The sequence below is a fragment of the Mus caroli genome, chromosome 18, assembly GCF_900094665.2.
Source record: "Mus caroli chromosome 18, CAROLI_EIJ_v1.1, whole genome shotgun sequence".
Classification (NCBI taxonomy): domain Eukaryota; kingdom Metazoa; phylum Chordata; class Mammalia; order Rodentia; family Muridae; genus Mus; species Mus caroli.
In genome coordinates, this window is record NC_034587.1 from 79,116,346 (window position 1) to 79,129,764 (window position 13,419).

The 13,419-nt window shown below is 51.8% G+C and overlaps 1 protein-coding gene across 6 annotated transcripts in view; it reads left to right on the forward strand.

The window, feature by feature from the left end:
* The window catches only part of Znf516 (zinc finger protein 516), an 89,773-nt gene that overhangs the window by 67,083 nt on the left and 9,271 nt on the right, over nt 1-13,419 (forward strand). For all 6 annotated transcript variants that reach the window (XM_029471882.1, XM_029471883.1, XM_021150987.2 and 3 more), the window contains exons 3-4: nt 6,872-8,326; nt 12,738-12,857. In XM_029471882.1, the coding sequence (XP_029327742.1) occupies nt 6,872-8,326; nt 12,738-12,857 (1,575 nt within the window). The remainder of the gene's footprint in view (nt 1-6,871; nt 8,327-12,737; nt 12,858-13,419) is intronic.

Consider the following 13,419-nt stretch of genomic DNA (forward strand, 5'->3'; position numbering starts at 1 on the left):
TGCTGCTTGTTTGAGGATCTGATGCCAAAGCTATGCTATGGGCCCAGCTTCCCCTTTCCCTCAGGGTGGCAGGAGACCCACCAGGCTGCTTTGTTCCTTGTTCTCTCATTGAGCCACAGGGCATGCAGGGAGGACACTAGCCCACTATGTGGATGGAGACTGGCCTGTTCTGTAAGGATTGTTCATGTGCTGCAGTTGCTGCCCACCATCCCCAGGAGAGTGACCTGTCCTGCTTCAGACTCGGTGTGGGAGCCTCTGTGTCCGTTTCTGAGGGGATGGCTTAGTCAGTACAGTGCCCGTGGTGCAAGCTGGAGGGCCTGAGTGTGATCCCCAGAGCCTACATAAGAACCTGGCTGTGGTAGTGTGCACCTGCCATCCCAGCTCTGGAGACGGAGAGACAGGCAGGTACCTGGGGCTTGCTGGCAGCCCCTCTAGCCTGGCTGGTGACTTCCAGGTCATTGAGGCCCTGACAGAGAAGGAGGACAGTTGTGGAGCAACACCTGAGAGTCCCTTCAGCATGCACACGCACACTCCCAAACATGCATACACATGTACAGTCATGCATTTGCTGTCATGTGGCCCCTTAGCTGCACCTTCCTGTCTGTGTCCTCCACAAAGGAGTGTGCTGTCCTTCCTGGATGATGGCTGAACTTTGCTCCCAAAAGACACATTCTAGGGTGCCGATATTGGTGGACCAGCTACTCTTCTATTGCTGCCAAAAACACCCTGACCAGTGCAGCTGTATAGAAGGAAACGTTTATTTTGGACTTTTAGAGTTGTATCACCAGCACAGTTAGGAAGTGTGGCAGTGAGCCACAGGCACAGCAGCAGAACAGCTGGGAGGCACAGCTGAAACCACAAACAGGGACAGAGGGGACACATTAGAAGAATGAGACCTTTTGAAACTTCAAAACCTGCTCCCAGGGACACTCCTCCAACACAGACATATCTCTTCCAACAAGGCCAGACCTAGTCCTTCCCAAATGGTTCTACCAGCTAGGGACCAAGTGCTATGAGCCTGTCGGGGCCTTGGGGTGACTTTGCAAGTGTCAGGCTGTCAGGGAATTGATCCTTGAGGTGAAGGGTGAAACTTGGTTGGCTCGCTTGAGCAGGTGCTAGGTCAGAACTTAGAGATTGACGTTTAAGTTTTGTTTTGTTTTTGTTTCAGACATTTAAGCATGGTAAAACTTTGGGCAGTGTCTACTTGACAATGTAAGCTTGGGGAGGTTACAGAGGGACTCTGCACAAAGGAGCCGAGCACCTGTCACCTTTGTAAGAAGAGTGTATTTCACGGACTGATACACAGTGCTCAGGCAGAGGCCTAAGGAGGATTTGTAATAAGCATAAAAATGGAGTCCCTGGTGGAGGATACAAAGTACATGGGGCCTCTCTCATAAGGGTGGGTTCTAGTCACTGAGAGACTAGGGCTGGAAATAAGGGCTAAACACTGCTCAGAATAGACTGACTCCATAGACCAACAAAAGGTCACCAGGGTCACCAGGCTGTCAGACGACATCCACTGCAGCCATCCAGGTGACCAGGTACCAGCCATTTTCTTCCCTGTGTGTTTTAACAGTCCTGGTCTTTCTAGTGCTTTCTGAAAACTGTGCCTCTCTCTTTCAGGGGGTGTTCTCATTCAAACCACCACACTCTTCATTGTCTAAAGGCCCCCAGCTCAAATTCTCAGCCTCCTCGTAAGAATGACACTCGTCAGTGCTAGGATTCCTGAAACTACAACTCCTTGGGACATAGCTCTTTGAGGCACAAGAACCAAGTTCTGGAGAGGGATTGGCCTTGTCCTGCGAGGTGGGACAGGCACTTCCTGATAGGGGAGGGAAGTTTAAAGGTCTGTTCTTATCAGAACTTCCAAAGGAGAAACTCAGGTGATTGTAGTGGTCGAGCAGGGTCAGAGCACCTGCTCCTGAAACCCGTGCCTGCATCAAGGGTCTAGGTGTGAACACAGGATGGGCTGGGAGATTAAAAACAGAGAACAAACCAGACCAAACCAAACTAAAACGCAAACCATCCAAAACCAAAAAAGTCCCACCCAAAACAACAACAGTAAAACAGAGCTAGTTTGAGGACATCCAGGGTCTCATAGAGAAAATTAATCATGAAAAACAAAAAACTCCAAAACCCCCAGAGAAGATAAAAGGAACTGACCTGCTTGCCTCTCTGCACATCTTCCTCTTTATTCTGTTCCAGGTAACTTTTTGTTTTGTTTGTTTGTTTGTTTGTTTGTTTTCGAGACAGGGTTTCTCTGTATAGCCCTGGCTGTCCTGGAACTCATTTTCTAGACCAGGCTGGCCTCGAACTCAGAAATCTGCCTGCCTCTGCCTCCCAAGTGCTGGGATTAAAGGCATGCGCCACTACCGCCTGGCTACAGGTAACTTTTAACAAATGTGTATTTCAGAGAATAGAAGGACCAGGCAGGCCCTCAGTGACCTTCAGAGCAGGGGCTTCACACCATTAGCCCAAGACAGGGTAGAGGCCTGGCTGCAGGGCAGAGTCTGACTGCCCGTCTTCATCAGATCACGACAGGCCGAGTGGTGGATCTGTGAGTCTGCCTTCCAAGCTGAGCCTTGTTCTCCAAGTGAGACAACCCTGTGGACACATTCAGGACTTGAGACACCATGATGGCTCCTTCCTGACTGTGGGCGGGACCGCCCAGGCCACTCCAGATTGGATTTTCCTTTTCAGTTTCCCCGTGGGGTTTTGCCACCATTATTTTTTTAGTCATTCACCAGCTGTTTTAATCTTCCGCTGTTCCCAGAACTAGATCCATCCATCGTATGAAGGCCTTAGGGGCTCAGGTTGGGTTAATGCATTTTTTGCAAAGTTGACAAAACTTTTTAATGCAGAACTCACTTTGAACACATGGAGTGCGTGAATGATCCTGAATGTTCCTTGGCCAGGGAGGAAACGAGTGCCTGTTAGTCTGTGTTGTAGAGATTCTCTCTCTCCAGATGTGAGGGGACAGTTTCTGGTGCAGTGGTGACCATTGTGGGAATCACACAGTGCACTCTTGGATTTATTTCTTAGTGAACATGGTCTGTATGCTTATAACATGCCCTAGTGTACCCTGATGTCCAAGCTTACGAGTATGCATAGATATACAGATTCTCATGACGTGAGTTGTTGTAGAAAGAGGTCTTTAAAGTGTTCTCTCATGTTTTTATATGTCTCACAAAAAATCCTCCTTTGAGACTGTAAATAAATGTCTTTTAGGCTATTTTGTTTGTTTTTAGATTTTTAAGTCTCTCTCTGTCTCTGTGTGTGTGTGTGAGTGTGTGCATAAAACTTCTGTACATGCAATGGAATTCACATTTGGAGGACAGTGTGTGTGTGTGCACGCTTGTGTGCATGCGTGTACAGCCTCTGCACATGCTATGGGATTCGCATGTGGAGGCCAGAGGATGGCTTTATGGATCTCACTTTCTCCTTTCGAGTGTCTCTGGGGATTGAACTCAGCGGCCTGCTTTACTTAGAGCCCCTTGACTCAACAGTGAGCCATCTCATTGGCCCTCAGCAGTTTGTAATTTTAACCCAGAATTAAAAGTTTTAGGGTTTTGATGTTTCAGAATTTTAAGCTGTTTGGAGTTTTATATCATAGAGATTATGATTTGTGGGTTTCACTGTTTGAGGCCATGAGGTCTGGGGTTGTGTTCTCCAGGATTGTGGCCTGAACGCCTTTCGTTTGATCTGAACCTCTCAGGGCAGGTGTCTGTCTAGTGCTGCCCTTGGAGTCTGGGGTGGTTCACACGGCACACACTCTAGCCTTCCCTCTCTCCTCCTGGTATTTCTGTTTCCCTTCTGTAGTTTTACCCCGTCAGTTTCCAGGCTTGTGCCTGCTGTGCTGCAGTGAAGGATTTGGCCTTTGTTCCTTGCTGTGGTCATGGATGGGTCAGGCGGTGGAGCCCTGTGTGTTCAGACACTGTGTGGGTGGGTGAGGCTCTGTGTGGGTGTGTGTATAGTGTGGCATTTTGTCATCCTCTTTGGTGAGGTTCCACAAATGTGCATCTTAGCTGGCCTAATTGAGTCAGCCACATTGTCCTTGACCCCAAGCCTGGAGCCCCAGCGTGTCCAGGCCTTATCTCCTGAATTTTCAGTTTAGAACTCTCTTGAGGGAAGTCACACCACACATGGGCCAAACACAGGGTTTAGTACTTAAAAACCGTACCTCAGGAAGAACACCACTAACATGCATGGGATGGTTGCTGACCATGTTTTTGTCTGTGCTGACGTGTCTGTTAGCCACTAGTGCCCCCCCTCCCCCTTGAGCAATTCTAGCCCTTGGCTGTTCGGAGTATTAGGCAAGCCAAGTCCACATATGCGTCAGGGACTCAGTATACAAATGTACCGAGTAACCCACTTAGGGACCTCTGTGTGCTCTGTTGTCATGGAGAGTACTCAAGAGGCACAGATGTGTCCCCAACCTGGTGGCACTGAGGTGAGCCGGTGGCTATGCTCCACCTGCTTGGGAACCCATGATTTCAAGCCCTGCGTGTCTCATGCGTGCCGAGCCAGAGTGGACCCTGCTCTCTGCCTCTGTGTCTGAGCTGAGAATCTGGGGTGTCACACACACACACACACACACACACACACACACACACACACACACACACACAGAGAGAGAGAGAGAGTCTTCTCCTTGGTCGTCCTGTTGTTGGAAGAAGGTTAGTCACTCAGGACGGGTGGAGCCAAACCCCTGAAATTGAACAATACACTATTGAGAAGTGTTTGGTTACACAAAGCAAATGTCAGTCATGGCGGATGCCTTGGACTCGGAAACACTAAGTACTCGGGTTCTTGGTCTCTCCCAGGAAGGAGAGAACTGGAACCAGCATTGTATCGTTCTGGCTTCCACCTCAGTTGTGGTTAAATGCCCCATGGAAGTCAACTCAGAGGGGGATGCTTTTGTTTGGTGTACAGAAGGCCGCTACTCAGTTCAGGGTGTCACGGTTTAAGGATCTTTTCACGGTCCCGATTCCAAAGCCCCTGCTGCGAGGAGCCATGGTTCTGGGGTTCCTGTGGAGAGCTGTGGTTTCTGTGTCCATCACAAGTGTGTGTCAGTTTCCCCCCCAGTGCAGCCTGAGTCTTTACCATCACCTTTAAGAAGCCTGGTTCAACTTCTTCATGTCCCCGCCCCCCTTTTTCTTGTTTGCCCAAAGTCGAATGGTGTCTGCATTCAGGTTTATGGCCATGGTATCTGTAGTGTGGTTTCTGAGCCACTCTAGCATGCGCTAAGAACAGGCTCCTGTCTCTCAGGAGCCTTTAGCCAGCTCTTTGGAGCTGACTAGAGTGGGATTGTGGCTGTCCCACCCCCATCTTACCAATGCATAGCTCTGCTGACCTCCATGTTCTGGCACAGTTGCTAGGAGACTGTCCGCCGACCCCCATCTCCTTGGACAGGGCACACACTCTGCTCCTTCTCTTTTGGGACCCCCACCTTCTGTGATGACTGCTTTCTTACCCGACAAAGAGTCCTTTGAGATAGTTTTATGATAAAATTACCATGACGAATCTCTCAAAACCACACAGAGAACGTTTTAAAAGAACCGCGTATATACCTGCATCCCACCATCTCAGTGTGCGCTAAGGGTGAGGGCTGTGAGCTAAAGACCACCATGGTCTCATTGGTGGTAAAGAGCCATGTGTTGCCTAGAGAGGGCTTGGACATTTGCAGGGCACTTCCTGAAGATTCAGACCCAGGTGTGAATAAACCAGTTCACATTTAAAGGAAGCTTTGCTGAGCCGTGTCCTGTTCACTGCAGTACTAACAGCAGAGCCTAGTCCTTACCGTGGTGGTCAACAGCCAGCACGTGGCCCTTTCTAGGCAGGGGGCTGGGTGTGGAGCCCGCAGTCTATCCTTCTTGCCAGTGTACTGAGCTCCCCACGAGCAGTGGGCGCCCAAGCTTAGGGCTACACCCAGGATTCGCTCACCTGTCTGGTGACCATAGGTGGCACTGTAGAGGTAGAGAGAGTAACAGAGCCCGTGTGTGTGTGTGTGTGTGTGTGTGTGTGTGTGTGTGTGTGTGTATACATGCGCGTGTGTGCACAGGCCTTCGAAGGGGACTTAATATCAAGATTTTAGAGTTGAAAATTGACCTTCACGATGCAGAGTCAGAGGTTGGCACTGGGGCTCTGGAAACTGTTTCACTCCTGCTCTGTGTTATCAAGGTCATGGGGGCCTCCCTGCTGGCTTTTACCACAAATTCTCTGTGGTGACCACAGATAGCATAGTGCCCTCCTTGTAGAGAGTTCTAGAGCGTCCAGAGTACCATGTGGTTACAGTTAGACCCCTTTGCTAACTTCTTTTAAAGTTGTTACTGTCATTTGTGTATGTGTATGGAACTGCACGCATGCTGCAGGAGGCCCACGGAGATCAGAGGATGGCTTGTGGGAGTCAGTGTCCTCCTCCTAAACTGTGTGGGCCTGGAGTTCCTCTTGCTTACTGTGTGGGATGTAGGGATCAGTAGCAAGTGACTTTACCCCGAGAGCCCTCTTATCAGCTCTCGGTCTCTAAGTATAACCAGTCACCTTCTCTTGAATCAGTAGTGGTGGGTAGCTACATGTAACAAGATAGCATGAGTCCTTTGCCTGTCTTTGGGTCATTTTAGTTCATTGAAAACTGACAGTCTGTCTGGTAGAGTATTGCTCTCTCTGTGTGGCTCATTCCTGACAGATCTGTTAAGAGTAAACCCAACCCCAGCACATCCTTCCTGCAATGCAGGCCCTGGTCCTGAGATGAGGCAGGCTCCCTTCCAGCCTTCCACCTCAGCCACCGTTCCCCCCCCCCGCGCCCCACCCCCCCAGCCTCAGCACCTCCTGAGAAGTGGTTAACTTCCCTTTTACATTTTGCATCCTGCAGGGGCCCAGCCTCGCCACTGCTGCTCTTCTGGAGAGGTGACACCCACAGCACTCTCCAACGGAGACCAGAGTCACAAGCTTGGAAATAACCTGCCAGAAAAAGACATCAGCGAGCCCAAGGTGGGGAGCGCCATGCCGTCTGTGTCCATACTTGAAAACAGCAGCAGAGAGACCGCCAAGGGTCCCGAGCAGCATAGATATTCTCTTGACCTAAAGATGCCAGCATTTCACCCCAAGCAGGAGGTGCCCAGCACTACTGACCGGGTAGATTTCCCTGCGAGCATGGAGATAACTAGCCTGCAGCACACCTTGGACAGCCAGGCCGGGCATTCTAAAGAAAAGCTGTCCGATTTGCACAAGGAGCACTGCGGGGTAGGAAAGCGGGCATCCGCCCCGGACCTGGTCCCTCTGGACTTGAGCATGAGGTCGAGCAGGGATGAGCCCAGCGGTAAAGAAGCGTGCTCCCTGCAGGCGGCCCTGGTCATTCACCCGTGTCCTTACTGTACCCACAAGACCTACTACCCCGAGGTCCTGTGGATGCACAAGCGCATTTGGCACAGGGTCAGCTGCAGCTCTGTCGCACCTCCTTGGACTCAGCCCAGTGGCCACAAGAGCATTCGCAGCAACCTGGTTTTCCTCACTCGCAGTGGGCGCACAGGCCCTCCACCTGCTCTTGGGGGCAAAGAGTGCCAGCCCCTGCTTCTTTCTCGCTTTGCCCGCACCCAGGTGCCAGGTGGGGCGCCAGGATCAAAGGGCAGCTCCTCTCCCCTCGGGGTGACCACAAAAGCCGCTAGCATGCCTAAGAATAAGGAGAGCCATTCCGGGGGCCCCTGTGCTCTGTGGGCCTCTGGCCCCGATGGATATCGACAGACCAGAGCTGGACATGGCCAGGAGCCTCCCAGCGCTGCAGTGCAGGGGCCCCTGGCCAAACCCAAACAGGAGGGCAGCTCCAGGTTGGCACCTTCCCCAGGCAGTGGGGGCCTCAGCAGAAGTACCACCCCCACACCCTCAGTGATAACCCGTGTTGGTGCCCAGCCCTCGGCCAATAGCAAACCAGTGGAGAAACTTGGGGGCCCAGCAGTGGGGACTGGCTTTACCCCTCCGAATAAGCACAGTGCCCCAGACTCTCTGAAAGCCAAATTCAGTCCTCAGCCTCAGGGTCAGCCTCCATTGAAAGGTGAAGGAGGCTCTCCTCTACCTCCCCGAGAACCCCCTGTGAAGGCGGCCCAGGAGCTGAGAACACTAGCCACCTGCACAGCGGGGTCCAGAGGGGAGGCGGCCTTGCAGGCCCCACCTGGTGCGCCTCCCACCTTAAACTCCGCCAAGCAGGAGCCGGCAGCTGAGGGGCAGGAGAAGCGCTTGGACATCCTCAGTATCTTTAAGACGTACATTCCAAAGGACTTCGCCACCCTCTACCAGGGCTGGGGTGTCAGCAGCCCTGGGCCCGAGCACAGAGGTAAGAAGGGGGGGCTCCCTCCTCCCTGGCTGCTTGGAAGGTCACAGTGTGCTTACCTTCTTCACCTGAGCCATCAGGGCACATACCAGCAAGTCGCTGCCTCCTCTTGACCTGGCTACCCTAGCTCTCAACAGGTGTCCCTCTCCAGAGCTTGTGTGTCTGGGGCAGCAGGCAGCAGGCAGCAGGCAGCAACTTTTGACTGTCCCCTTCCTGTGTTTGCTCTGTTTTGCAACTTGACAGAAGCAGACAGACCTGACCACATGACCCGTCACTTACAAAACATTGGTGCACATGCCCACTGTGTTTGTCTATTGAAGGGACGTGTACGTCTTTCATTTGTGTATAAATAATACAGAAGGCGTATACACAGTACCCTGCAGGCAGGGTCTTGCAGGAAATGGGAGTATGCATAAAGAACTGAGGGTTGAGCTGTCTCTGAGTCCTCCAGCAGTACTTACGGTGTCCCCATCCCTCCTTCTGTGTCATTCTTCACAGGCAACAGCAGTGCTGCTCAAGTCTCCCGTGTACGTGGGCCCACTTGTGTTCTGGATTTTGGATCCTTTGAGATTTTGGAATAGTTACATATACATAGTAGTTTAAGAATGTGGCCCAAATCTGAAGGCAACATTGATTTATGTCTCACACGAACCTTTCACACGCAGTCTGGAGGAGGAGGTGGTGGGGGCAATGATGTTAGTAAGTTTGTCCAGGAGCTGAGGCGAGGCGTGAGGTCTTAAGGTTTGGAGCATTTCACACGGATGTCCGCAGTTTCAGCAGCCGGTAGCGTTCACGAGAACTTCCCAGTAGATCCCCCCTACCCTGCCAGTTGGCTGTGTCTTGGATACAGTAACCCTGTACCACAGTCCTGTTCGTGAATGTAAGTGGAAGGCTGCTTTCACTTAGCAGGTATAACATGGGGAAGAACAGAGACAGCTGATTAAGATAAAGTCAGGAAGATTTGTAAATTCAAGGACGGCCTTGGTATATAAACAGGATCACACAGCAAAAAACCAAATCACTCCACTCTCTGCTTCTTCCTGTGGTCCTAGCCCTTCCTTGAGAGGTGTGTTGGTCACAGAGAAGTGGCTTCATTACTCTGAAGCAGCTGTCTTTGTCATCCAGTGCCTCAGATGTTAGAGAGCTGTGCGGCAGGGCTGTGGGGACCCCAGTTAGTAACAGCGCTCCGTCTGTGGGTGTTGGCCAGCCTGCTGGTTCTTACTTGATTTGGGGGTGTGTCTGTGGCTGGCGAGGCTACCCCATTTCTCAGCTTTGGCTGTGTGAGTGGTTCTTGGTCCCAGCAGCCCCGTGCGGTTGTAGATTGTCTCTGTCATGTGAAGTGGCAGTATGGCTGGCTGCGGGTGGGAAGCTGTTCTCCATTCTTCTGGAGAAGATTCTCTTGGAACCCACAGTGGGAGAGCCGCCTGTCAGGCTGGCTAGTCCTTGGCAGCTCTTCTCTGTTGTCCCGGCCTCTTGCAGCTTACTCGGATGTTCACACCATGTTGTAGTAACTATTTGAACTAGTTACCCGCTGGTGGCTTCTGTAATGTATGGCGCTTGACCTACCAACGTATACCTCGGTGAGCCAAGCAGCCAATGATACCATACACTGGCTGCTGTAAAATTCTGAGTTTCTCACAAATATCTCCTGTTTGAATGGAAGACTACCTCGGGAGCAAATAGCTTCAGCTTGTTTTCCTAGAACCTCAGGTTGTGAAGGCAAGCCCTCCACAGTAAAACACGGCCTGCTTAAAAAGCTCCCCTCCCCCACCTCTTCTGGCCCATGCTGCTGTGTGTGTCTGGGCAGTAGCTGCTGATTTCAGATGGTCTGAGCGATTCTTTTGTAGGGTGGGCCGTGGAGCCTCCACTACCCCAGCAGAACATAGAAGAGCGACTGTTGCTGCCTCAGGGGCCTGGTCCCAGCTTGTCAGAACAAACCCCACTGCATTCACGGTCTTGCTACAGAGCAGCCCCAGAGTCTGGAAACACGGGCTGTGACAGGAGTGGTTTGTTAGTTCAGTAGTTATAAAAAGTCACTGTGTCTCCAGTCTGACCCGCTTGCATTACATGCTAATACAGACTTCAGACAGAGAAAAGAGGTAATTCTAGATAAAATAGTATGCATGTACTTCCTTATTGGAACTTAAAAAGTCATCTATACTAAAGCTATGACAGCCATGAATGTCTCATTGTTTCGAGCAACCTTCTGGCCATGTGTTCCTCCTTACATATCACACATCCCATGGCAGTGAGAAACATGCCAGGCTGCATGTGTCTCTGCGTGGCCAGGGCTGTTCTCCCACTGTGGACTCTGCGGTCCTAAGGTAGCAGGTCACAGCTGTGTGTTCCCAAGGGAGTCTTCTGTTCAAATGGAAGATATTTTTGAGTAACTCAGAATTGTACAGCAGCTTGGGTGTGGTATCAGCGGCTGTGATGAGCAAGAGTCCTTCCTTAAAATAGTAAAGCGAATGTGCTGGTAGATGTGTGGACTGTGTGTGTGAGTGTGTGTGTGTTAGTGTGTGTGGGGCTGTGTATGTTAGTGTGTATGGGCTGTGTGTGTTAGTGTGGGGCTATGTGTGTTAGTTTGTGTGTGGGCTGTGTGTGTTAGTGTGTTAGTGTGTGTGTGATGTATGTTAGTGTGTGTGTGACTGTGTGTGTTAGTGGGGGGACTGTGTGTGTTAGTGTGTGTGAGAAGTATGTGTTTGTGTGGGACTGTGTGTTAGTGTGGGGCTGTGTGTGTGTGTGTGTGAGGCTGCATGTGCTGGTTCAGGGACTGCATCCCAGGGCTTGCATGGGGAGGGGACAGCAGTGGGAAGATTGACAGTGAGTGTGTGTGTTGTGGCAGGGCAGCTGTTGGCCCTGTCTGGGTCATCACTTGGTGTCTCTCTGTGTGGTTGGCTGAAGTGCTTTGATGCCATGAGGTATACCCGGAACATTCTGGAAGGTGGGCAAGCAGTGTAAGCAGAAGGATCCTGGGCATTGCGCTCGGTAGAGCATGGAGGGTGCAAGATCACTTTCCCGACTGAGCCATCCTAGAGAGGAGCATGGCTACCCACAGGCTCCCGTACGCCAGCCCCTTGGCTGAGGCAGATGCAGGACACTAGCCTGCAGAGTCCAGGGTTGCTAACCGGGCAGCTGAGTTCTGCTGCCGGGGATTCCCTGAGCTCCCGAGTGCCTGGCTTTGTCTCTGGGGGTGTAGGCCTTCTGCAGTTGGCCTTGCTGCCTTGTGGATGGCTCTGCCATTGCTTGCCCTGTTCAGTCGGACACAGTTTTACTTTTCTTTCCTGTATTTGTAGGGTCACATGTAGAAAATCATTGTTCCAATCAAGAGTAAGAAAGGGTGCAGGTGACGTATGCTGCTCACTCAGGGCCTGTGACCTTTCCCACGGATCACCTTCCCCTCCACCCTGAGTGCTGATCTGTTAGCATCAGTCAGGGGCTTTGGGGCCATTCTCAGTGTTTTTCGTGTGTCCCGAGTAAGTCTACAGGGATACAGAGCCCGAGAGTCTGCAGGTCTCTCCGTGCAGACTCATTTTCCTCACCTGCACAGCAGGGAATGGGATGTGGTTTATGTAGCTCCTCTCTGTTGAGTTTGGGGACCCAGGGGACAGTCCTGGAGGTGTGCTCATGTCCTTTCTGTTTGCCTTGAGTGTCACCTGTCAGGTGGTAGGGATGAAAGCAAGCAGGCAGAGGAAAACACGTGAGAGAATCGTGGCCACAGAGAAAGGTACATTTTCTAGTTCTGGTTTCCTGCACACTGGAGCGGGGGTCCTGGCTGCAGGTGTTACGGGAAGGGAAGGGGGCCAAGGGTGGCTGAAGTCACATGATGCTCCTGGCTTTGAGGGAAACCCAGGACCCAGGCTAGGCAGAGGGGTGTCTGATGCTCTGTCCTGCTGATGGATAGCCTATAGTGGGGGCTACTGCCTGCTGCTTGCTGCCAGCCAAGGGCTCCATGTCTTTTCTGTGCTAGAGGCAGATATGTAGGAGGCCATGGTGAGGTGGCTGCTGTTTGCTGCTCTGCATCTGTCTACTGGGAATTCAGTTGTAGGCATAGTGGGCTCTGGTCCTAGTCACTTCCTGCTGTCTCAAGACCATCTGTGTGACACTGATGTCACTTTCATCTGCTGGCTACACTGCTTGACAGGTGACACACAGCCCTGGGTGGCACACACAGCCCTGGGTGTCTCTGGGGCATTTGTGTGACCCACTGTAATTTATGTATCTTTGCAGTCTTGTGTACCTGGTTTGTCAGCTACGCCAAGACGAGGCTGACAGGTGTCACAACCAGTGACGGCTTCTCACACTGACACGTCGGACAGACTAACGATGTCCTCCTCTCTCCCTCCCCTCCCCTTCCCTCCTCCTCTTCCTCCTCTTCTTCCTCCTCCTCCATGTTGTACCACATCACTGACAGGGACATCACTAACAGGGACACCACGGACACAGGCCCACCAGGGAGACTTTGTCTGTGTGGAGTGCGGCAAGAGTTTCCACCAGCCCAGCCAACTCAGGGCCCACCTTCGGGCACACACAGGTACCACAGCCCTGTGCCATGTGACTGGCCAGTGTCAAGTGTGTGTGTGTGCGTGTGTGTGTGTGTGTGTGTGTGTGCGTGTGTGTTGTGGGGGCAGCTGGGGTATTTCCTAGTCTCATTTTGGTGTTGTAACAAATGCTATGAAAAGAACAACTCGGAGAGGACAGGGTTTAGTTGGCATGTACTTCCATATCATGTTTCATCACTGAGGGTAGTTAGTCAAGGCAAGACCTCAAGGCAGACACCATGCAGGAACACTCATTGCTGGCTTGCTTTCTGCCTCACTGACTCACAGGCTTATGCTTGATTAGCTTTTCTTAGCCCAAGATCAGCTGACTATGAATGGGTCCACCCACAGTGGGCTGTATCCTCCTCCCAAGATCAGCTGACTATGAATGGGTCCGCCCACAGTGGACTGTATCCTATTCCCAAGATCAGCTGACTATGGATGGGTCCGCCCACAGTGGACTGTATCCTATTCCCAAGATCAGCTGACTATGGATGGGTCCGCTCACAGTGGACTGTATCCTCCTCCCAAGATCAGCTGACTATGGATGGGTCC